We start from the raw sequence: 26,904 nt of genomic DNA, 5'->3' as shown, positions 1-26,904 counted from the left end.
AGATTTTAGAGTAAGATTTTTCAATTGGCAATTATGAAATAGCAAATTTAACTAGAACTTAATTGTTAAAAGATGTTTATTTCGGTGGGGGGGGGGTCAATTTGATTTCAGTGCTTACTTTCAAAAAATGTATGGAGGCCTATAATTAATAAAATTAACATAAACATTAGCAAGTGTTGCTTTCCTGGTTCAATTAAAGCATCTAACGGTATCCATAAAAACTATGCACAAACATAAAATGACGACATAGCTAATAGTGTGTAAAATGTTGGTAATTTTACCCAAGAATTTGGGCATCCCTAATGAACATTTTCAATTTCATTACATTTATTTTATTCAGTATATTATATGTGAATAACTCATTTTTCTACAATGTTAAGTAAAGTTTTTACTGTTAGTATTAATTATTTCTATAAATAAACATATTTAATTTAATTTTAATTTAATATATTTATAAAAAAATTCTGTAAGTAAATGTATTTAAAATTTTAATTCATTATATTTATGAAAAAAATTTCCATAAATAAACATAATTAACTTATTTTAATTTATTATATTTATATAAAGAATTCTGTAAGTAAACATTTAATTAATTTTAATTTATTATATGTATGAAAAGTATATTTCTGTAGATAAACATATTTTATTGATTTTTATTTATATTTATAAAAATAATTTCTGTAAATGAACATCTTTAATTAATTTGAATTATATTTATAAAAATTTTATTTGAAAAAACATTCTATTAATTTCAATTTATTATATCTATAGAAAATAGTTTCTGTAAATTGATATATTAAATTAATTTTAATTTATGACTATAAAAATTTTTTTAAAGAAACATATTTAATTAATTTTAATTTATAACTATAAAAAATTTCTTTAAAAAACATATTTAATTAATTTTAATTTACACCCATAAAAAATTTCTTTAAATAAACACATTTAATTAATTTCAATTTATATCTATAACAAATTTGTTTTAAAAAAGCATTCAATTAATTTTATTATATTTATAGAAAAATGGTTTATGTAAATAATTAATTTCAATGTTTATAAAAAAAAATCTGTAAATAAACATTTTTTAATTTATATTTATAAACAAATTTCTTTTAATAAACGTATTCAATTAATTTTAATTTATTATATTTATAGAAAAATATTTTTTGTAAATATATTTCAAATGAAAATAATCAGTTTTTAGATATTCTTGTGTGTTGACCTACATTTCATCAGGATCATCAGATTAGGCTACACCATTTAGTGCGATCCACTTTCAAAGCAGGAAGTCATTTGTTTGGATAAATATGCACTTACACTGCTAAAATGTCAAAACAATAACAAAAAAAATTATTTATTGACATTGGAAATAATTTGACATTTTTGACAAGAAGCAATGGGAATATTTCTAGATTTAAATTATTTCATACAAATTTTAAAAGTTAAAAATGGAAAAGTTCTATCAAAGCATCTTTTTATGAATTTAAATTTGAAAAAAAAAAAAAAAGCAAAATGTCTTTGTAAGCAAGTATAAAATATTATTTATTTATTTATTATAAATCTTTCTTTTTTGTTTTTGTTTCTTTATTTTTATTTAAAATTTTTTAATACCAATCCAGAACTTGACCAAAGGTCATGTCAGCATCTTCTGTAAGTTTACGATAAGCTGCCAGATAAAGCTAACATGATTATCCAATCAGCAAACAGCTATCATCAGAAAACAAGTTTACAGTTTCAATAAAAGTTATTTATTGCAACAATATAGCCTCTCCCTCTGTGATAGGGTTAAAAAAAAAAAATGTTTTCAATCTAATTAGTCCCATTTTGTCAACTAAGCTCCAACCTCTGTCCCATCACCGCAATGTTGCATCTCTGTTTTACAAATATTTTAATGGAATGTGCTCTGAACTCGTTACATTTGTGCCCCCTCGATTTACATATTCCCAACAAACTCACTTAGCAACAAAATCTCACCCCTTCACTATTAAGGTCCCTAAAATGCCAGAAAGCTTTCTGTTCTAATAGTTTCTTCCTTTGAACAGCTAAACTTTGGAAATTCCCTTCTTGCTACCTGTTTCCCTAACTGTACTGATGTGCAGAAGCTTAAATGTAATGTAAACCAACATCTTGTTAATCTTTCCTAGGCATGGTCCAAAATAATAACCCCCTTTTTTTTTTTTCTTCTTTTTTTTTTTTTTTTTTTTTTTTTTTTTTACACGGTGGTCACCACTTATCAAGGCCCGGAAGCCACTCAGGGATAAGGGTTATTGCAAGTACAGTACGTTAGTGTGGAGATTTAATGAAGTGTTTACTTAAGGGAGCGGTTCATTAGGAATTTATTAACGTTGGACTTGAAGACATCCAAGTTGTAGTCAGGTGGGAAGCAGGCAGACGGAACAGAGTTCCACAGGCGTGCAGTTCTAAGAAAGAAGCTTTGTTCATGGAATCTACGTTCAAGTGGTGATATGCCTTGTTTGGGGTGAACGTGAGTAAAAAGAAAAAAAATATATAACGCAAAAAGGAACTGCAGCATGCTGTGTAAAATTAGTAAGTCTCCCTGAGGAATCTATTTCTGTCGGGGAAAGAAGACTCCTGGAAAGAAATAAAAAATGCAAAAAAAAAAAAAAAATTGCGAAAGTTTCTGTAAGATGATTGGAAGTTATACTATTATGCATAAATTTGCATCGAGGTGTACAAATACAAAACGTACGACATGGACATCTGTAACAGAACAAATGAGTATGAAATGCAAAATGGCGTCACTGTAAGGATAAAGAAAAAAGACTATAAAAAAGAATGCGTGCAACAGTCAGGAATACATTCGGGAGCGTGTTCAAAACAACGTTCAAGAAGACGGGCACTTTGGAATCACGTTTTATTCAGGAAAGCATCCGGAAATATGACGGCTCCCATTAGATCACTGAAGTTAAATAACGATGAACCTGACCAATACCAGATGGATGACCATTTAGGACTTCCAAGTTCTGTATGTGCTCTCTGCTTATGTCAGCATTCTTTCCAGTCGTCCTTGACTTCTCCTTGCCATTGGACTCAAGCAGTGTCAATTCAGGAGAGATGTGGTTGAAGATTGTGCAACCGTTGCCTCACAATTACAAGTGCAGCTGCCCTTACAGGTAGTATCATTTGTCTTTTGAAACTGAATGGAGGCATCGATCCAGAAATAAATGGCGTTGTTACAACACGAAAAAGTGGGTTCAAGTTAATCTTTGTCTTGGACTTCTTTGCGACGTAGATTGCTACAATGTGTTGGGTCCCATGTGTAAGCATTAAACATCCACCCTAACTCTAAAATTGATATTTTTCTTGAAAAAATGAATTGTTGTTTCCTTAAAAAAAAAAACAAAAAAAAAACACTTTGATACTTTCCATTAAAAATAATTGATTTTCAGTTGTAGCTGTGTCCACCTTTCCAACTTTGAAAGAAAACAAAACTTATTTCTTTGAAAAAATTGCAAAAAAAAAAATTATTTTTCTTGAAAATAAATTAAAAATATTTCTTTTATATTATTTGACATTTGACTAGCTACAACCATTATATACGATTCCCCCCCCCCTCTCTATTTATGTATAAATCTAAACACTAATTCTATAAACAAAGCTTCTTTCCCAGAACTGCCAGCCTTTGGAACACTGTTCTGCTGGCTTGCTTCCCAGGTGAATACAACATGATAACTTTCAAGTCCAATGTAAACAAATTTTTATCGAGCCGTCCCCATAAATAATCAAATTCTACCCAATTTACACCATTTACAATTTCTACACTACCACCTTACATTCATTAACCATTATCCTCGAGTGGCCTTCGGGCCTTAATAAGTGGTGATTCCTAAGTGAAAAGAAAAAAAAATGATGCTGTCTTATCTTCTTGTTTAAGTTTTGGATACTAATGCATTTTGTGAACTGGATGTCTATAAACGTTGGCTCTGGTTTGCCTGGCAGACATAAATCGCCATATTATTCTGAGTGTCTCTGAGTAAATCTTAAATCAAAAAGTTACAACAAACGCAATTATCCAATGAGAAGCCACATAATTAGCAGACGGCTTTTGATAAATTGGAAGAAAAAGTAAAAAAAAAAAAAAAAAAAAAAAAAAAAAAAAAACTTTTTTAGTTATTACTTTTAAATCATGGAGCAGCAAGCAGCAATTAATCTAACTATGCTGGACAAATTAGTACAGTCATAGAGTACTGTCAACAGAACAAACTAATAACATCTGAAATGAAGTGCAGGACATCACCACTATGAAAGTGGGCTCCCTCTACCATGCTAGAAAATTACTCACACTTGACAGTATCCTGTATCTCTACAAAGCCATTCACCAATACATGGAGTATTTTTCCCACATCTGGGCTGGTGCATCTATCACTAGTCTCTCTCCCTTAGACAAGGCCCAAAAGGGAATCTCAAATCTGATAGGTTCCACGTTATCAGCCAAGCTCCAACCCCTGTCTCATCACTGCAATGCTGCATCTCTGTGCCTATTTTATAAGTACTTTAATACAATATGCTCTGATGCACTTATTGCACTTGTACCTCCTTGACATACATATTCCCGACACGCAACAAGATCCCACCCCTTCACTTTTGATTAACGTTACTCCCCGGGGATCTGGATTACCCAATACGGTGTGTCAAAGTGATTATGATGTATATATTATCAATTTCAGGTCTGGGATGAAAATCAGTCATAGGAGTTTGTTAAACCAGAGCAGAAAGTCCTTCATTTTTGCATGGATTATTGTTGTCACATCTGGGCTGATGCATCTGCCACTAGTCTCTCACAGGTTTTTAAAAAAAAAAAAAAAAAAAAAAGTATCACTAACAGATCCCGCGATGAGTGATGCCTCCATTCAGTCTCAAGAGACAATGGATACCTTCTGTAATGGATAGCTGCACATGTAATTATGAGGCAACGGTTACACAATCCTCAACCACATCTCTCCTGAATCTGCACTGTTTGAGTCCAGTGGCAAAGAGAAGTGCTAGATAACTGGAAACAATGCCGAGATAAGCGGAGAGCACATAGAGCACCTGAAATTCCCAAATGGTCACCCATTTTAGTATTGACCGAGTTCAATGTCTCTTAACTTTGGTAATCTAACAGGAACCAGTGTGTCAACGTGATTATTCCTCATTGTAAGACAAACTCCAACCTCTGTCTCATCGCCAAAATATGGCATCCTTGTGTCTGTTTTACAAGTACTTTAATAGTAAGTGCTCAGATGAACTCAAAGCATTAGTACCCCCTTGACATAAATACCCTCAACAATCAGCAAAATCCCACCCCTACACTGTAGAGATCCCTAGATGCAGTAAAGTCTTCTTCTACTCAAATAGCTTCTTCCCTCAAACTGCGAAATTTTGAAATTTCCTCCCAAGCTTCTGCTATCCCAACTGTACTGATATGCAGAAGTCCAAGTGTCATGTGAACAGATATCTCACTGCCCAACTCCCTACATAGTACCCCTGCAAGTCTGGTCCCAAATAGTAACCCCTTATAACTTAGTGGCACTGTCTCGTTTGAGGTTATAAAACTAAAAAAGAAAAAAAAACTGAGGCAAAACAAGGATCCGAGTATTGGTAGTGTAAAGAGAGAAATATTTTGTTACAGTTTTTATAATCATGTTTTTTACTTTTTCTTCTATTTCTCAGATTGTTGGAAATGATTTCGATAAAATTGATGACTTGGTCACAAGCCGCTACTTTGAAACAATCTACAGTTTACTTGATCACGTCAGCCCAGAATATCGAAATTCCTTCGGAGATGCTTTACTTTCGCGTTTACAAAGCCTTAAGGATCAGCAAGTACAATCTGAAACAGAAATTTTGAACTGATGGTAAGCATAAACAGTTTCTTCGATGAACAGTTTCGGTGCTTCTAATGATTTCAAACAAACTATGTACTTATGTGTCATTTTGAAATTAGTATAAATTCTAAAAGTTACAGAAAGAATTAGGGAAAAAGAACTACTCCGTCTATATTATTATATTACCATGCCAGGGCAATGGCAAGTAACCTTGATCGATTATTATTATTATTATTATTATTATTATTAGAAAAATAAAACAATCAGATTTTGGAAAATGTGGATTTACAGCTTGGAATTTAACTCAGAAGTATAATAAACAGTCGATTTAGGAATTTTCGGAGTAGTTGTGGAATTTGGTAAGAAGTAAAGACTTTGGTTTATGTGAAAGATCACCTGTTTGTATCCTTAGACACATGATTGGGGTTTTGCTGATGTAATAGGTAGTTAGTCGGCAAAAATCAAGCTAATGAGTTAGTAAAAGACGCATTAGCAAGCCGACGTGTGGATGACCCTGTTGGAAGCAGAAGGGGAAGAACTTGTGAAAATGTAGAAAGAGACTCAGCGTTCCAAACTCCAACAAGGGAAGCCATAATTCGAATAAAGAACGTGTAAAATATAACTCGTTATGGCGTTCTTTCAGAGTTTGGACAAATAAGAAGGTATGTGCTCTTTTTGGTCTGAGACAAGGAGACATATTGTTAACCGTTTGGTTGTAAGAAAAACTGTCTATGAAAGTTTGTGTCACATTTGTTAAGTACGTGTATTTGTGAAGAAGCGGCGGCACTCACAATGAACATTTTGTATACATGCAGGGCACAATGAATATTACTATACCCTGTATACACGCATTCGTTAGATATCAAAGACACTGTCACATAAACCACTAGACAATACACAAACTCATGTAATATATATTGACACATGTAAGAAATATAGACACGTATATATACAAGGCACCCATATCTATATCTATACTCCTATAAATTTGAGCTTCTTTATTGATATTCATATTAAAAAGCCTTTTTTCGACTTATTTAAAAAGAAAATACAGCTTTGTTATATATGGGTCTTGGAATTGCATTCATCTGTAAAAGATCTAATTTGCATATTCTTTTAAATATTCATTTTATTAGTTTTTTTTTGTTGTTTTTTTGGGTTTTCATATGGGATGATCATCTTTAGTTAACATGTAATTATAATTATGCAGATAGTCTACATGATTTACAAACCTCTTTCTATATCTACTTATGTATGCATATATATATTTGTTTAAAACATTTTGCCTACCTAACTTCTCTGTCAGTTTTTGGTCTACAGACATGGAACTTAATATGTAGTGTATTCAAATCCATGCAAAACTTTATATTTAGGTTTTAGCCGAGGAAAATCTGTGCAAAGTGTGGAAATTAAAAGAATGGAATTTGCCAGATGAAGATCAAAGGACGGCATTACGAATATGCATGCGTAACGTAATAGCTATTGGTTCATGTTTTAGTTTTTAGCCTTGCAGCAAACATGTCTTAATAGCTCAGGCATTAACATCAAAGGAAAAAGTAAATCATAAGCTAAACGTTTTGGTTTCGATTCTCAGTGGCGGCGCATGAGTCATTTTCTTTTTTTTTAACTTTTTAAATCATTACGGGTCCAATCTATATATCTATAAAAGTGAACGTGTCTGTGTACATTTCCCTACGCAATAACTCTGTCAATTTTTAGTCTACAGGCTCGAAATTTGATATACAAGGTAATGAGATTTGGGAAAATCTATGTGATCGGTTTTCAGCCAGAAATTTGGCTGTTAAGGAGTCAAAGTTCAACGATTTGACTTTTGAGAACTCTACCAAACTCCTCCGACAAATTGGGGTCTAAACACTTGAAATTTTAGATATAGGTTCCTTGGACATAGATCTAACTTAATAACTTGATTTGAGCCCAAAACAATAAATTTTAAGGGGTCATAATAGGGGTCAAATTAAAAAAAAATTGACCGTTTTTTATTTATTTATTTTTTTGCTCAGCATACACCACCAAACACCCGGGCAACGCCGGGCACCCATGCTAGTATAATATAATAAATATGAAATCTGCATTAATCAAAATATCATATTTAAGTGTATTTTATGACCAGACAGCCTACTAGTATATATATATATATAGATAGAGAGAGAGAAAGAGAGAGAGAGAGAGAGAGAGAGAGAGACCCTGGCTACGTAACAAATGGCCAGGATCCCATCCTAAAGCATCATCACCGACAACCTACAAATGGCCCCATATTAAAAGGGAGGAAGAGACACCTCTGCATAGGATTGCAGTCGTAACATGACCACTTTGATGTTTGAAAAAGACTGGGTGCTTCTGCAGAATTGTGGGATTTCCAAGTTCATTTCAGGTAAAAACACTCTTACGTAATTATGTGTCATGTTGAAATTATTATAAATACCAAAAAATTACAGAAACAAATCATCCAGTAGAAGATATGCTTGATCTAGTATTAAAAAAAGAAAACATTCATACTACTGGTCGGATATTTCCGATTTTGAAATAACGGATTTTAATTGAAAATAAGCACGTCAAGGGAGATAAGTCAGTTTCTTTTATAGAATTAGTCACAAAGAACTGTTCCACATTAAAACATATGATAAAACTTTATAATTCGATAAATTTTATTTTTGTAATTATTTTTACTACTGGGTCATTTTCCATAATTTGGAGAATTCATACTAATTTCGACGTTACATGTAAGTACGTAATAGTGTTTTTTTACTCAAAATGCATTTGGTTCAAATCCCACTGTTCTGTAAAAACATCAGTTTCTTTCCAAGAGCTTCCTATCTGTGTAACACGTTGCCAGAATATTACTTCCCTGAGGGCTACAACAGGGTTATCTTAAAGATTAATATAAAGAAACACTAAACATAAACCTATTTACTCCTTCCATACTCACTCACTATTCGGACTCTTTAAAAGTAGGATGTTATCAGGGTCTGAACATCACTCTATCCCATGTACTGGATCTAAATAAAATATGACACCTACAAAATATATGAATCTGCTCTTATATATGTAAATCTAATATATAAACGGTTATATGTCTGTCTGTTGGTCTGTCTGTTTGTCTCCATATTTTCAAACTCTATCTCTTCTGAAACTAAAAGTCATAGAGTGGCGCTAGGGGCCTCAAATGATTGGATTTTTTACAGACCGTTCTTTTATGGATCTTTAGCCATTAAAATTGTTTTTAAGGGGTCAAAAATAGATCAGAATTAAAAAAAAAAACCCATTAAACATTTTGTACATTCATCTTAGTTTATTTTTGAGTTTTAAGTTTTAATCAGTTTATATGCGTGTCACGTTAGTACAGTGGTAACATCACCAGTTTTGAATGCTGCAGTTTTGGTTTCGATTCTAGCTGATGACACCTAGATACTTTCTTTTTTTTTTTTTTTTTTTTTTTTTAAATTACGACTCTATAATGACGTATATAAAATATGGCCAAATTAAAATAATCTATTTAAGCGTATTTTACGATCGGGCAAAGCCGGGCGCCCCTTCTCTCGCTAGTAAATTAATAAATACGTTATCTATTGAAATACTAAACTATATAATAAATGACTATATGAATCTTGCTTCTCTAATAGCTGGAAAATTGGCTATGTAGTATGGGTTTCGAGTACCCTCATTAATTTTTTTTTTTTTTTACTCACATTCACTCTTAACAAGTCACTTGAACATAAGGGGCTACTATTTGGGACCATGCTTAGGGCAGAATAACAAAATGCTGGTTTACGTTTACATATAAACTTCTGCATATCAGTACAGTCAGGGAACCAGGTAGTATGAAAGGAATCTCCAAGTCTAGCTGTTCAAGAGAAAAAAGTATTAGAGTAGAAAGCTTTCTGATATTCAGGGACCTCAATAGTGAAGAGGTGAGATTTTGTTGCTAAGTGAATTTTTTTTTTTTTTTTTTTTACTCACGTTCACCCCAAACAAGGCATATCACCACTTAGATGTAAGGGGCTATTATTTGGGACCATGCTTAGGGAAGATTACCAAGATGTTGGTTTACATTACATTTAAATTTCTGCATATCAGTACACTCAGGAAGCAGGTAGCAAGAAGGGAATTCCAAAATCTAGCTGTTCGAGGGAAGAAACTACTAGAGTAGAAAACTCTCTGGCATTTAAGGACCTCAGTAGTGAAGAGGTGTGATTTTGTTGCTAAGCAGGTTTTCCAGGAAGGGGCACAAGTGAAATGAGTTCATCAACGGCACAGGGATGTAACATTTTGGCGATGGGACAGAGATTACAGCTTAGTTGATAAACCCTTACGATTAATGCAACTGACAGGAAAAATCATCGCCCCCCCCCCATATGTTGCATTTAATACTGCGAAGATTAAGCCTCCTTTCCTTAAAAAATTATCAGAAATCTTTCCGATTGTCAGTACCATAACAGATGGTACTTTTTTGTAGATTCCAACGTTCAACTACCTCAGTCTAATACTAATATTCACAGCCAACATGAAATCGAATAAATCGTCATTTGCAAAGAAGATTGGCTTTCGTATGGATAAATAAAGTCATCATTTGCAAATGCATGGAGTATTGTTGCTATATCTAGGCTTGCACACATAGTTTCTCACTCTTATGTAACGTGGTAGGAACAAACAAACACAGGAAAGAAATAAAATAGAAATCCGAGTCAGCATTTTTTTTTTTTCTCAACGAAAGTTTTTTTATTACCATTATAAGTGTCTCTCGTTATCGTCCATCTTGCCCGGTGTCCACTTTTCTTCTTTCCTTCGACTGCTGTCCGACCACAGCCAACCCATTCTCTTCTTTAACTTTACACGTCCATTTTCTTTGACGTCCATTTTTCTTCTTCCTCCGACCGCATGTCGGCCACAGCTGATCCTTTTCTCGCCTTCACATTTACATGTCCATCTTCTTTGATGTCTAATTTTTCTTCTTCTCGAGTATCATCATCAATCATTACACCCAGTGGGGTGTTGGGCAGCAACAAATCCCCTCCACCTCCATCTATCCTGAGCCAGCCCAGCCAGTGAACCTCAAGAATGCTGCATAGTTTTTTCCTCTCTCTGTCCACCATTCTTCTCCAAGTTGCTCTCAGCCTTCCTCTCTTTCTTTTGCCATCTGGGGTCCAGTGCAATGCTCTTCTCACATTCTGTTGTTAACATCCTCTCGGCTTTGGCCACCAGCTTTCATATGAGTTTCACTTCTCAGAAGCCCTCCCCCCCCACACACACACACACACGCTGAAGTAGGGGTTCTCTTTGTACCGTTTCCGTAACATACTTGTTTTATGAGAAAGGGTCGTTAGCCCTATGCTCAGCCCCCAACCTGGAGGACCAGGGATCATGCTTTGTCTCGTTTCTATCCGTCGACCTTTCTTGCAAGGGTGACCCTGCCAGGAGCTTTCGCTCCCACCAGCATAGCTCTAAGGATCATTGAAACGCTCTTGCTCCTTCACCGCGAGAAGGTGGTAATCCAAGGAGTCTCCTCGAGTAGGTGATGCATTTTTTCTCCTTTACTTTTTTTCCCTTTTTCTTTTTGCATACACTTCCTAATTTGCATATGCCTTTTTGTTATTTTTGGCTTCAATTTGCATATGTGTGTTTTTCGGCTGCTGCTGCTAATCTCTTCACGGCCAGCCATTTTTGCTGCTGTTGATATTTTCCAACGCACTCATATGCACCGATAGTAGCTCAAATCGGGTCCTTTTTTTTTTGTTTTTAACAACCGATTTCTTTCTCTTTTTTTCTCAATCGGTCAGTGAACGGAGTGTTTGTGCACAGAGTAGTGGCGGACAGTAACTACAACTTCCCAATAACAACAACTGACTCTCACCTGCTCTGCGGCTCCTTTTAAATGAAGAGGTGGCTAAGGTCCAGGCTAGTCTTGTTTCCCACCCAACCAATCCCTGTTCACCACACCACACCCCGACTTGCTCTGATTGGCTATCTGGCCACATCACCCATGCATATTAATTAGGTGATTTTCCGACTGCAACCAAACATTTCCATTATCTAGGTTCTTACACAGTCCAATCTCGGCTTTGACCTTTAAGGTCACTTCAAGACAAAACATGGTTAGATAACACACAACAATCCTATTCACTAAAACAATATTATTAATGTTCTCAAAATTGTTTTTTTTTTCTTCCTGTATTTGTATCAGCGATGAAGCCGTTTTTTTTAACTAGCAAGGGCATCTGGTAGTACCCAGGATCGTTCACATAAATAATTCAGTTTTTATTAGCCTCCCTCCCCCTTCTGGGGCAATTATCGGTCATCATAGCTGGTTGGGTACACTTAGACAGAGTACAAAAAATAGTGTTCACTTTCTCCCCACAATATTGTTTGACTATCTTTATGCTAAGTTTCCAATGATCACGTTTGTGAAGATTGGCCGTGCTCATTTGCTACTGCTGCCTGATGGTTTCATTCGATATTTTTTTTTTTTTTTTTTTTAAGTGTCCAGCTTTCTTTTTGCTGTCCAGTTTAAGGTCTCTGCTTGTGCTGATATACCCCATTGCTTCATTCAACATGACTGAACCAGCAAAGTTTGCCCTGATTAGGACATCGAGTTTTATGATGACCAATTTTTCAAGTAAAATTTGGCACCAATTTATGTCTCTTCACAAAGATGTAATGCTGCTAAATTTTGTCTATTCTAGATTATTCCAATTTCGATCGAAACCCATTGCATGATTTTTATCCTAGAAAATGTTTAAAAGTCAAAGCTTAAGGGATCTTAAGAAATTGAAATTCAAGGAATGTTGCTTAATAGTAAAATGTTTATGCAAATCTGAAGTATTTAAATTTTAAAATGGGAGTATTCATTCTTTTGCGGACTGTTAGCCTTATCTTTATAGTTGTTGTTCTTGTTTCACCACGTTTCGGCCAACTAATCATCTGGCCTTCTTCAGGTCGTTAACCATGATGGGATAGGAATGCTGACTCTTGTAACTGTATCCGCAGTAATTACTTCCTTCCATAGTTGTGGTCTCACCTCGTTTTTGTCAGCTAAGCCTGCTTGGGTAAAGATTGAAAGCCACTGTCTTCAGACAATGCTCACCTCTATCCACTGTGCCACAGGTCTTACAAAAAGTCCACAAAAGAATGAATACACAAATTATGGAACCTCATCTGAAAGGATTCTGAAAAAAAAAAAAAAAAAAAGAAAATATAATTACAATGGGAAGTTTTGCCGATATTATGATCCTAAAATCCTTCAAAATGTCTCAAAGAAACTGAAATTTGGGGATATTCATTGATTGATGTTTAATAATTAAATTAAACAAAATATAGCCCACATTACCCACTCTTATACCTTGTAACTGTGTTCCAAAATCTCTATCTCCACTTATATAACCCTTATCCCTGAGTGGCTTCTGGGCCTTGATAAGTGGTGACCTCCATGTAAAATAGATATATATATATATATATATAAAGCAGTGTGTTTTTTTTGTTTTTTTTTTTACATTTCACACAAATGTACTTTATGTGCCTGGCAGTGTTCTTGGATAGGTTTTTTTATTGGAATGCCTCCGATAAGTATTGATAATCAAAAAAGTTCCAAAACAGTGTGATTTTCACCAAAGTTAACACTTTTATACAGCCTAACATCACAAGGGCATTTGAGAAATGTTATCACCGCACAACCAGAAGAACCCGGCATATAATATCAACAGTAGATTCTTTGAGATATATATATATATATATATATATAATGGTTATCTACATACATGTGTTCCACTGTACTACAACTCACCAGCATGGCTTGACTGTACCGTGAAACAGATGTATATAGATAAATTATAAATAAAAATAAAGAATATTTGTTTACGTCGAAAAATATGAGACCTCTTTTAAGGGAAAACTACTTTCCCGATCTCCTAGAAAAGAGACACTGATACCAAATATTTAATTATAGTTAAAAAGAAATTAACAACAACAACAAAAAATCAACATATATATATATATATATATATGCATAATAATAGAATAGTTTGCAAAAATTCTGAAGATCAAGTTATCTCTGTTGGTAATTTATTGTTTTTACAGGGTATAAATTACAATATTGTTTCATTCGTGACTAACAAGTCAGCAAAATTATGTCTTTTCTGCATTTTCAGTCGCTGAAAAATTGGTACATCGGAGTCATTGGATTTTTATCTATTTGTCAACTGTTTCACAAATGCGCATGCATGAATGGTTTAAATGACAGATTCTTTATGTCTTTTAATAATAAGTAGGTTTGAAAACGTTTTTAAAGACGTGTCAAGCTGGCTTGATGGTTATTGTACTTGATTCCCTGTTTTAGGTTTTGATTTCGATATCAGCTTGAGTATTTTTTTTTACTTCTAAGAAGTGAAGTTTAGAAAAAAAAATATGCACACGTTTCAGTTTCTTTTTGTTTTTGTTTTCTTTTTGCTTATTTATTTATTTATTTATTTATTCAAGGAATTTAACGTTACGTTTAATATCTACGATATTTCTGTTTTATGATAAATAAGAAATCTGCATTAATTAAAATAATATTTATGAGTATTTTACGACTGGGCAATGCCGAGCAGCCTGCTAATGTGTGTGTGTGTGTATATATATATATGAGCAAATAGTTAATAAAATATGTTAAAAAACACTTTGAAAAAGAGTTAAAAACATTTCATTTGAAAAGGAAACACTAAATAAGTAGATTGTCCTTAATTCGCGGAGTTTGAAAGAAGTACTTTCCTTCTCATCAGAGGGTAGGATTTAGCAAAATGCGGGATCGGATTTTGCTTGCAAAAGTATTTGAAACTACAAGTAAGTCAAAGATCTTTCTAACTCTTTTTCAAAGTGTTTTTTAACATGTTTTAACTATTTGCTCTTATTATAAGCTCTATCTCCTATTTGTTTAATATTTATAGTATACTTTAGTTTTACCATCTTGGATCATTTTGGTAAATTTAATTGTAATTTTTATTTTATATATATATATATATATATATATATATAATATAAAGTATTTTTTTTTTTTATCTTTCAGAGGACTGCTTCTTGTGAACAAGAAAGAATGAAAGAAAAAAAATATCAGTAACTCTTCCATTTTTTTTTAACTTTTTTGAAATTTAAAACAAACAAAATATTTCTTTTTTTTTTTTTTAAATGGAAATATGATGGAAATAAGAGTCAAAACAAAATTTTTTTGAAATCTTTTTTCTATGGTAACTGCTTTTTTATAACAAAACAAATTTGTCACTTTGGAAGTTTACACAGTTTTTAATTTGATCAATAAAAACATTCTGTGATCAAAATTTGGTGCGTATTTTTTACAATCACAACACCATAAAAAAGTTTTTTTTTGTTTTTTTTTTTTTAAATAGTCCAATTTTTGATGACACGTAAATAGTCAAATAGCAGTTAGAATCTCTGTGCATTTGGATAACAGAACAATAGTTCTCATTTTATTTTAATTTAAAATTTTACTTAATACTCATAAAACATGAATTTTTTAGCACCTCTTCTAATCCGGACAAAATCACAAGAGGTAGCTTAAATTAACCTTGATGTCATTAGACTAGTTTATTGGATGGCTTACAGGTGGCGCCATCTATTTGTTTATTTATAATGCCTTTGCTTTTTGTTGTCTCCCTTTATTTTGAAATTGTATCTTTTGACTAGGAGCAAAGTATAGTGTATCTTCTGCTGTCATACAGTCTTTTCTGTTCTCAGTTAATAAAGGAGTAATCCTTCTAGACTGAGGCAATTTTTATTTTATTGTCTCAATACAATGACCATTTTGGCGGTGTTAGATTTGTCTTGGATTAAAACACAACCTTGTGTCTAACTCTGCCCTCATGGGGACGCAAGTAAACAAATTTTTTAACTTTTTAAATCACTACTATATATTGGGTACAATGTAATAATCAATAGAGTATTGGCTTTATAATAATAAATACGAAAATGTTGTACTTAAGCATATTTTATGACTGAATAACAACTGACATTGTTTGGCGCTTAACTTCTTTGTTATCTTAGTGCTTGTCTAGTTTTGGATATTCAATAATACGAATGAAAATGGAGATGAAAAATAATTATTGTAAAAGACAATGAGAAAGTTGTTTTAAAAAATTTTATTTAAAAAATAATGAAAAGATTTCAATCATTGAAACTAATTTTAATTTTTAGCGTTACTCTCACAGTGTTTGGACAGATATAATTTCCCCTACTTTTTATATGTGCCTAAACCTAAACGTAGATTCCCTGAACAGAGTTTCTTTCTTAGAACTGCACGCCTGTAGAACTGTCTTCCGTTTGCCTGCTTTTCAGCTGACTACAATATGGTCGCCTTCAAATCCAACGTAAACAAGTTCTTGATGAGCCGTTCCACTTAAGTTAACAAATTTACCGAATTTCCACTAATAACGATTACTATGATTCTCATACTGTACACTCTTTAACCCTTATCTTCGAGTGGCTTCTGGGCCTTGATAAGTGGTGACTCCTATGTAAAAAAAAAAAAAAAAAAAAAAAAACTCCCACCTTCTGCAGGCATATCTTGTTGAACTTTGGAAATTTTCTGTCGAACTCAAAGATTCACCTGAAGAAGTGTAGATTGTTTTCATTCCCTCAACCATGACCAGGTAGAATTGTTAATAGACGTGTGATGCAACAGGTCAAAGCATTGGTTCATCAGTTCTCAGTGACTCTCTTCTGGAGGTTGAAGGTTCAATCCCTACTATATACAATAATAACTAATAATACAATAACAATGACTGAACACTTCTACCCTGATGTGACTAATAGAAAAAGAACGATCTAATTTCATATGTAGAATAAAGGGTTGAGTTTCAAATTCCGTATTGGTTCCTGGGTTTGACAAAGATTCACCTGATTAAGGTTGAAAGTTACATTTTCTGAAACATGAAACGGACAAACGTGACGAGAATAGTAATCCAAATAATCCAAACCTAAATTACCGATCTGAAAAATTCTGAAACATAATGTCACATATTTTGATGATGTGCTGATTAATGGATGCTGCTTAAGATTGTATAAGTCATTCCATGTAAAGTGAAACTATTTGTATCACTTGCATCATTCAGATTAAACTGTTCTCATCTTAAGAGTTATTCTGGCATCATTTCGGTTAATGTAACCTCCAACCTTCTTCAGGTGTATTTTATCAAACTTTGGAATCTTTCTGTCAAATTCGAAAATCTGCACGGATTTTGAATGGAGCTCTTTAATTTAATCGATGTGAGTAAAATGCTCTTATTCCATTAGCCCCGACTGAGTAGGTCCTAAATAATTTGCAGTTGTATTCCGAGTATCGCTTGCACTGCGGATTGAACTTTCAGAAGAGTGTCACTTAGAACTGAATTTCATCAAGTACTTTATCCGTTACGTCACCTGACGAAACAGATAGTAGTCTAAAAAATTCAAATAATGACTTGTTTATTGTTCAAGACTTTTATTCCCAACCCCTGGCAATTTTATTTTTTATTAAACTAAAAATTGAAGTATTAGTTGATTGTGGGGTAGGGCTGATGATCCTCTATGGAATACAACTGATATTCCTAAGAGGATTAAATTAATAACATATGGGATTATGTACGGAGTTGCTGCTTACCATATTTCGTTCTTTATTGAGGTTAACCTAAATTCCTTCCTTTCATGACCAGGTAGGAGTCCTAAATAATTTGCAGTTGTATTCTTGGTATCGCCCTGCGCTGAGGATTCAGTTTTCAACATCTAGAAGGGTGTCGTTTAGAACAAATTTTTCCTAGTACTTTATTCATTACGTCACGAGTCCTTGCAGACATACCTGAAGAAGGTCAGAGGTTACGTCAGCTGAAACATTGTAAGAATAACACTGAAGGTGAGAACGGTAGTTCAAAGAATACAAATTATTAATCTTCATCTCAAAAATTCAGTAAAAGTAATGAAAAAATTAATGAAAAATAAATGTTCATATTTTAAATTAATAATAATTTTAAAAGTAATGAAAAAATTAATGAAAAATAAATGTTCATATTTTAAATTATTAATAATTTTAAAAGTAATGAAAAAATTAATGAAAAATAAATGTTCATATTTTAAATTAATAATAATTTTAAAAGTAATGAAAAATTAATGAAAAATAAATGTTCATATTTTAAATTATTAATAATTTTAAAAGTAATGAAAAAATTAATGAAAAATAAATGTTCATATTTTAAATTATTAATAATTTTAAAAGTAATGAAAAAATTAATGAAAAATAAATGTTCATATTTTAAATTAATAATAATTTTAAAAGTAATGAAAAAATTAATGAAAAATAAATGTTCATATTTTAAATTATCAATAATTTTAAAAGTAATGAAAAAATTAATGAAAAATAAATGTTCATATTTTAAATTAATAATAATTTTAAAAGTAATGAAAAAATTAATGAAAAATAAATGTTCATATTTTAAATTAATAATAATTTTAAAAGTAATGAAAAATTAATGAAAAATAAATGTTCATATTTTAAATTATTAATAATTTTAAAAGTAATGAAAAAATTAATGAAAAATAAATGTTCATATTTTAAATTATTAATAATTTTAAAAGTAATGAAAAAATTAATGAAAAATAAATGTTCATATTTTAAATTAATAATAATTTTAAAAGTAATGCAAAAATTAATGAAAAATAAATGTTCATATTTTAAATTAATAATAATTTTAAAAGTAATGAAAAATTAATGAAAAATAAATGTTCATATTTTAAATTATTAATAATTTTAAAAGTAATGAAAAAATTAATGAAAAATAAATGTTCATATTTTAAATTATTAATAATTTTAAAAGTAATGAAAAAATTAATGAAAAATAAATGTTCATATTTTAAATTAATAATAATTTTAAAAGTAATGAAAAAGTCTGCATAAAATAATGAAATAAATGAGACGGATTAAAATAAGGGTGCAACTGTGTCGTCCAACCCAATCATGTATTTTCAAACAAAAGCATTTCAGGGAAATACATTAAGTCGTATTTACATGTCATGTCAAAATTAGTATAAATTTCAAAATTGACGAAAAACGATCCAGTAGAAGATGTGTTAGAGCTAATTTTTGAGAAAAAGCAAGATGGCCGACCTGAAAGATAATGTCATCAGATTCTGTGAAAAGCAACTTAAACAATAGAATACAATTAACTCTCCCTGTTTTTCGATCTTCTAAAGGATTAATTTACAGTGAAAGATTGCAACTTCAAAAAATTCTGTTTTTACTTAATTATTTTTCTACTGGATCAGTTTTCATAATTTTGGAATTTATACTAAGTTCAGCTTTACATGTAAGTATGTAGTAATGTTTTTCTGTGGAGTGCATTTTTTTTTTTTTTTTTTTTAAAGACGCGCTATAGTAAAGTTGCACCCAAATAAATTAGTTAAAAATTTTTTTTTTTTTTTTTTGCATTATTGCAACACCCGTTTACCATTGATTTCTCGTTGACAGCGACCATTGGTCTTCACTGGAATTCGAGTGGCAATAAGCCTCCTAAAGATCCCAGTCCTTTTTGCACTCATCCAGCTGAGGTCTGGCTAGTGCTTTCTTTCCTCTTTCTTTCCATCCTCCTCGAAACTCTTCTCTATTATCATTATTATTATTATTATTATCATTATTGTTATTCATCCTCTTGACTCACGCTTAAGGTTAGACATTCCATCATATCTTGTCTGTTGCCATTTAACTTGTGCTGCCTGTCAAGATGAGATCATTATCAATCAATTCCCTCCATGTCTTAAACGGACTACAATGTGGATTTGTGCCATCAATGTCAATGTAGAAGATACTTTCGAGTGTTTTTGATTGACCAACGACATGCAATGTGGCCGTACTAGTTGACATGCTATTGTGTGACATATTTTCTTGTGGAGGCCTGTAGAGTGAGACTGGCAAGTTTCTTCATCCGATGTGCTGCAGCCAGGATTGTGTAATTCCAACATGTTGTCGTTGACCATGTCTTGTAGCCATACAAAAGTATAGGTTGCGTGTTGCCACTTTTGGATACGATTGGATCCCTGCATTTTGTAAAATTGTTAACAGCTCCCCAATGTGATGTGGCGAAAATATGCTGTCTTATAGCTGTGTCAGTTCAAACACTGGAATCTGCTATTTTAATAATAAGTAAACCAGCAAATCGAATAGTTATACATCACTTTTATGCATTCTTATGAAAATGAAAAATTATGATGCTAAACCTTATCTATAGAATCCTTATTCCAATTTTAATTTTTTTTAATTCATTAAATAATTTGGATTCTATTAAACTTAAGAGATCTCAAGAATAAGTTTAGATTCAGGGAAGTTTTCTCAATTGGTTTCTAATACCTTAATTTGAATTTTAAAATGGGAAGTTGTTCCCAATGCTCCCTTTTTGGCAACCTTTTAAAATACTTCAAAGAAATGGGAATCTTTAGAATATTTATTAATTCTTATATGTATGGCTAAAATTTCATCAGTCAGAGGTTTTTGAATGTTAACAAACAGCTACCAGCCCTCTCCCATACCCCTTGCATGAATCTAAATTAAATTTAAATATAGCCCACATTATGCACCCTTATGCTTAGCAACTATGTTAAAAAAGTCATAATGATTATTTTGAGTTTGGAAATTTACCGACATAAACATATATGTATGCATATATAAACGTATACGTATACCTAACATATGTATTTATATTATATGTATGTAATTTTAAAGCTTTAAATTATTTTCAAACCATACTCCAAATAAAAGTATATGCGATGATATCAAAATTGGTTACAGCTGTTTCCAGACAATGTTTATTTTCAGTTATATAAACATAACCTAAAATTTATCCAAACAGTGTGTGTCTTCAGTTTTATAGTTAAATATTTAGACTATTATAAATAATCAGAATTTGTAATAGTATCGGAATCGGGGGGGGGGGAATATTGGAATCATTCCATCACTAAAACATGGCATAAAATTTATTCAAACAGCGTCTGTCTTCAGAATGGTATTTATTACACGTCTTTTGTTTGTACCTATAAAAAACAATTAAAATCTGAAAATAATATAGGTAAATGTGCCTAAACACAAAGTCAATTTTGACACAACATCCTAAAAAAAAGAGAGGGAAATGATTATCTAGAACGAATTCGGAATTTTTAACCAAACTTATTTAATCTGTGGGGGTAGATTGTTCTTGTTACATCAGCTATAACCAACAGGAGTGTTAATTTGTATTTTATTCCTAGTAATTATTGCCAGTAGTAAGGATTGAACCTTCAACCTCCATAAGACTGATTAGTAGAAGTTTTTAAAGTTTTAAATTTTTTAGATAAGGGCTGATTGTTTATATTACTTGTATTGATTGGACTATTGTTCTCATCTTAGGAGTTATTTGTATCACATTTCGGTCGGATTGTCCTTCGACCGTCTTCAGGTATATTGATTGTTGTTTGGAAAAGAAGAGAAAAGTTACTGACTCCGTAGATATTTTCGTGGTTTCGTATGTGTGTAAAGGTCAAAATAATTGACAGAGATGCAAGGTGGAGGGTCAGGCGACTTAAGGAGGCTGCACATACGCTAAAAAAAAAAAAAGAAAAATTACTAAGCAGACCAAGCTTAGAGATTAATAGCATTTTGAAGCTTCTAATTGTAAGAAAAACAAAAAATTGTACACCCTTAAAATTTCGGCAATGAAAGGGAGATAATCCCCTGTCGAGCTTTATTAGAGTTGCCTCCCCTTTGTTAACCAATTTTTTTTTTTTTTCACACATATGAAACCACAGCCATAAAACATAGACAAACTCAAAGAATACGAAAATATCTACAGAACCAGTAACTTTTCTCCTTTCTTTTCCAAACAAGAACCGACATGCCTGAAGACTGTCAAAGGCCAAACTGACCAAAACGTTGCACAAATAGCACTCAAGTTGAGCACAATAGTCCAATCAATATGAATAATATATTAAAGGTTCAGTTTAAAATTCCATAAAGGTTCCTGAGTTTGTCATAAGTATCCCTAAATTGGAAGATGTATCTGAAGAATATCGGAGGTTGCACCTGCCAAACCGTTGCAGAACATAACAACCATGATGAGAATCGTAATCTGGATAAACTAAGTTATTGATCCTCGTTTAAAACAACGTGAAACATGAAAACTCTTGGCGGATTATGAAAATGCATTGAGAATCTAAGTGGTTACGACAAAGGACTCGCACCAAAATCTAGGGTTATTGTTTAAAATTCACTCCATATTAAAAAAAATTAAAATCAAAAGGAAAATCTGTATGATATATATACTTGTGATGAAACAAAAATATATTCAAAAAATCATGTAAATTTTTTTGCAAAAGATATTTTTAAGCGATTAATGGAAATTCATAGGCTTTACAACATAAATCTCATAAGTTTGAATTTTTGTCAAGTTATCTCCCTTTGCTTCTTGATCTTATCTCCAAGATGATAGACAAAATGGTTGCCCATAATTTAGCTATAAAATTTGATTATTTTTATTTAGAAATAAAACTACTTGATCAATTAATGTGATTTTTGGAATATAATATTTTTGTTTTGTCACGGATAAATGCATCACACAGAATTTTCTTTTTTTTTTTTTTTTTTTAATAGAATTAATTCTGGGCAAAAACCAAAACTGGACTATTTAAAAAAAAAAAAAAATATTAATCCATGACGGTGTAATTGCAGAAAAAGTTCGGCCAAATTCTATCGAATATTCAAGTGCTGAATATGCAAAAGTCTTTGAAAGAACAAACACAAATTTTTTCTATTTTTTTATTTTGAAAGAATTTCTAAAATCGAAGATTAAATCTTCGCATACTGATATCCTTAAAAATGGAAACTAACCAAATATACATCAGCTTAACCATGATCGTTTTTTTATCTAGTTTTTACACAAAGGAATACTTCCACAAGGAAATACTGCTATTTTGTTTGTATACAGAAATGTTATTTAAAAGTTTTTTTTTTGTTGTTTTTTTTAGAATGCTTATAAATGCTGAGTATTTTATTTAAATTTTGCCTTATTCCCAAAATTTAATGAAATGCTATTGAATGCCAAGTATTCCATTTATATCCCTTATTATGCTAGTGAATGCTAAGTATTTCATACATATATTACCTTATTCCCAAAATTAAAAAAAAAATGCTATTGTCTTACCTTATTCTCAATATGATACAGGACAATTTATAAAAATCATAGTTATGGAAGAACGCAAGAAAAAAATCTGTTTAAGTATTAAAAGTAGTTTTATGTTGTTTTAGTTAAATATTATTGATTTATATTATTATTAATAAATATTAAATGAGGAATCATTTTGAGTGAAAATTTGAGTTTCAATGTTAAATAAACATAACATCAGGTTAAATTCACTGGCCATTTTTTTTTTTTTTTTTTTTGCTTCAATTTTTGCACATCACATAAACTCTTTTCAAGAGTGTTTTTTTTTTTTTTTTTAATTTTAAATGCAAATTACTAACTGGATTTTTAATAGAAATTATTCCTCATTTTGTAATATATAACTAAAAAACAACATAAAGCAACTTTTAATGTTTAAATCGATATTTTTCTTGTGTTATTTTATTTATAAATTGTCAAATACAAATATATATAATATATTTTGTTTATATTATACCTTATTCCCAGGAGTCAATATTTACACAAAATAATATTTCCATTTTTTTTTCGTATTAAAGCAATTTTTAAATCAAAGATTAAATCTTTGCTTACTGCTATCCTTAAAAATGGAAAATAACCAAATAATTAATTGATTGTTTTTAACCAATTTTTATACAAATATTTCCACACAGAAAAATTGCTATGTTGCTTGCATACAGAAATGCTTTTTTTTTTTTTCTTTCATATAATGCTTATAAATGCTGATTATTTTAAGCCTTGCCTTATTCCCAAAATTTAATAGAATGCTCTTGAATGCTAAGTATTCTATTTATATCTTGCCTTATTCTCAATGTTGATAAATGCTAAGTATTCCACACAGATGTATTACCTTGCTCCCAGAAATTGAATTGAATGCTAAGTATTTTGTCTTACCATATTCCCAACATAAGACTATTGATAAATGCTATGTATTTCATTTATAACATACCTTATTTCCAAGATTCAATATTTACATAAGGTAATACTCCAATTCAGATATCACTGTTGCTTGCAGACAAAAATATTATTTCTTCATTTTTCATCTGTTTTAATAGAATGCTTATAAATGCTGATTATTTTATTTAAATTTCACTATATTTCCAAAATTTAACAGAATTCTAATGAATGTGATATATATATCTCACCTTATTTCTAATATTGATAAATGCTAAGTATTCCACACAGATGATAAATGCTACATATTTCATACCTTATTCCCAAGATTTAATATTTATAAATGCTAAATACACCATTCGTATCTTGCCTTATTCAAAAAATTTAATAGAATATTAACTATTTAAATCTTATTCTCAAAATTGAATCAGATGCTGAAAATGCTAAATATTTCATTTGTGTTATCTTATTCTCAATTTAAACGAATGTTAACAACTTCATTTATATCTTACCTTATTCCCAACATTTAATGGAATGCTTATAAATGCTTGGTATTCTATTTATTATCTTGTATTATTCCTAAATTAAAAAGAAAAAAAATGCTGATAAACGCTTAATATTTCATTTATATCTCGCCATATTCCCAAATATCAAAAGCTAATATTTTTGTCTTCTGCTTATATCTCACTGTGTTCCCTATTATTATTATTATCACTCACTAGTAGTTCTCACACAAGTCAACAATTATTATTATTATTATTATTATTATTATTGTCAAATATGTATAATTTTTTTTTACTTGTATAATAAACTGCTGGTTTTGTATGTAATAACCAGATAATTATTTTAATTATTCGACAAAAAGTGGATTTTTTTTTTTTTTGATTTTTTTGTTTTTCGTTGTGTGTGCATATTTTTTGATTTTTAGTTTTTTTTATGTTTTTTTTTTTCACAGCAATACATTTGGCTCACGGTTATACATATAAGAGGCCTAGCAAACATGCAACTTGGCAGATGTGTGGGGAAACCTAATATCTGATAGTACACTATTGATTAATCTGTAATATAATGATATGCTCATACGTTTCCATATATGCTATCTCTTTGTGCATTTTTTTTGTTTTGTTTTTTATAAGATTGTTTGATAACCAAAAAAAAAAATCGAATGCAAAAAAAAAAAAAAAAAAATTACAAATATCGGTTGTAGCTAATTGACAAAAATTAGATTTTACATATTTTTGTAATTGCCATTTGCTGCAGAAAACGAAGATGGCTGCCCTATGGAAAAAATATTCAGAGCAGAAATAATTGTATTTGCAAAGAAATTAAAGGGAATTATATATATTTTTTTTCTTTTTAACAACATGGTCTAACACTAAAGAAAAGAAAATGGCTCTTCAAAATAAAATATGTATATTTTAGAATGGAAGCTATATAAGTCTAAAATTGAAAATCCGGCCGACTTATTTTATTTTTATGTATTAGATACAATCACTTGAATAAACTTATGTAAAATAAATTTTATTCAATTTGTATGACGAGAAAAGTTATACATGCAGGGTGGATGGTGTGGCAGTAAGAGAGAGAGAAAATATGTACAGCATGAAAGAAGAGGAAATGAATGGCAACCATTTTTAAAAAAAATATTATACTGAAAGTTATTTTAAACTGTATATATATCTTTATATCCATATTCAGGGGTTGTGATACAAAAATTGCTACTAGTTGTGTAATAGATGCCAATCCAATATTGTATACACTAATATATATATATATATATATATATATATATATATAAATTATGATAAGTTTACCAAGGTAATCAAAATGGTAAACTTAAAATATATTATAGATATTAAAGAGTTAATATTTACAAGTAATCTCAACCAGATGTAAAAGCTCAATAAAACCGAAAAGGAAATAGAGCTTATAATATGAACAAATGATGAATAAAACATGTTAAAAGACATCTTGAAAAAGAGTTAAAAACATATTTAATTTTAAAAAGGAAGCACAAGATAAGTGGATAGTCCTTAATCCGCGGAGTTTCGAAGAAATACTCTCCTTCTCATTAGAGGGCAGGAATTAGCAAAATGCAGGATCGGATTTTGCATGTAAAAGTATTTAATGAAACTACAAGTAAGTCACAGATCTTACTTGGTTAAAAAAAAGGGTGAGGTAAGGGGAATAGGAGGTAAAAGAAAAATGATAAAAAGATTTCACATGAATGGATAGTCCGGTGAAGGGTAAAAAATCCAAGAATGGTAAAATCCAAACACGGTCGAATTAAAAATTTCCAATCCAACAGGTAAGTTCCAAATGGTCCAAAAGGCAGAATTCCTTGGAAAAAAAAAATCACAAATGGAATGAGTTCCAAATCATTAAAAGAAAAGTTCAAATGTGCACAGAAAAAGCACTGGAGAGAATATTTAAAACACGTCTGCCAAGGCCGGAGGAATCAAGTAAATTTAATGTAAAGTGAATTTACTTGATTCCTCCGGCCTTGGCAGACGTGTTTTAAATATTCTCTCCAGTGCTTTTTCTGTGCACATTTGAACTTTTCTTTTAATGATTTGGAACTCATTCCATTTGTGATTTTTTCCAAGGAATTCTGCCTTTTGGATCATTTTGGACCATTTGGAACTTACCTGTTGGATTGGAAATTTTTAATTCGACCGTGTTTGGATTTTACCATTCTTGGATTTTTTACTCTTCACCGGTATATATATATATATATATATATATATATATATATATATATATATATATATATAGTCTTGGAAGTTTCTTTAAAACTATTAAAAAATAAAACAAAATAAAAATTGTCCTTCATTGAAACATTATTTTGTCAGTAAGTCAATCAATCTCCCGTATCGCAGAATAGTTTTACTTACATGAACAAACAATAGTACCAATGTTTCATAAAGGGATCATCAGTTCTTTACCATGAAACAGTTTCAGGGATTTAAAATATATATATATATAGAGAG

The 26,904-nt window shown here is 31.0% G+C and overlaps 1 protein-coding gene across 1 annotated transcript in view; it reads left to right on the top strand.

Moving 5' to 3' along the window:
• LOC145247947 (GSK3-beta interaction protein-like) overlaps nucleotides 1-15,915 on the top strand; it is a 33,821-nt gene extending 17,906 nt beyond the window's left edge. Inside the window, exons 2-3 of the mRNA XM_080109591.1 lie at nucleotides 5,674-5,858; nucleotides 14,884-15,915. Coding sequence (XP_079965717.1) covers nucleotides 5,674-5,856 — 183 coding nt within the window. The 3' untranslated portion in view covers nucleotides 5,857-5,858; nucleotides 14,884-15,915. The remainder of the gene's footprint in view (nucleotides 1-5,673; nucleotides 5,859-14,883) is intronic.
• The last annotated feature ends 10,989 nt before the right edge of the window (nucleotides 15,916-26,904 follow it).

The sequence above is a fragment of the Euprymna scolopes genome, chromosome 26, assembly GCF_053919585.1.
Source record: "Euprymna scolopes isolate OS-2025 chromosome 26, ASM5391958v1, whole genome shotgun sequence".
Lineage (NCBI taxonomy): Eukaryota > Metazoa > Mollusca > Cephalopoda > Sepiida > Sepiolidae > Euprymna > Euprymna scolopes.
The sequence above is the reverse complement of the archived record's forward strand: the minus strand, read 5'-3'. Positions and strand labels throughout refer to the sequence as shown.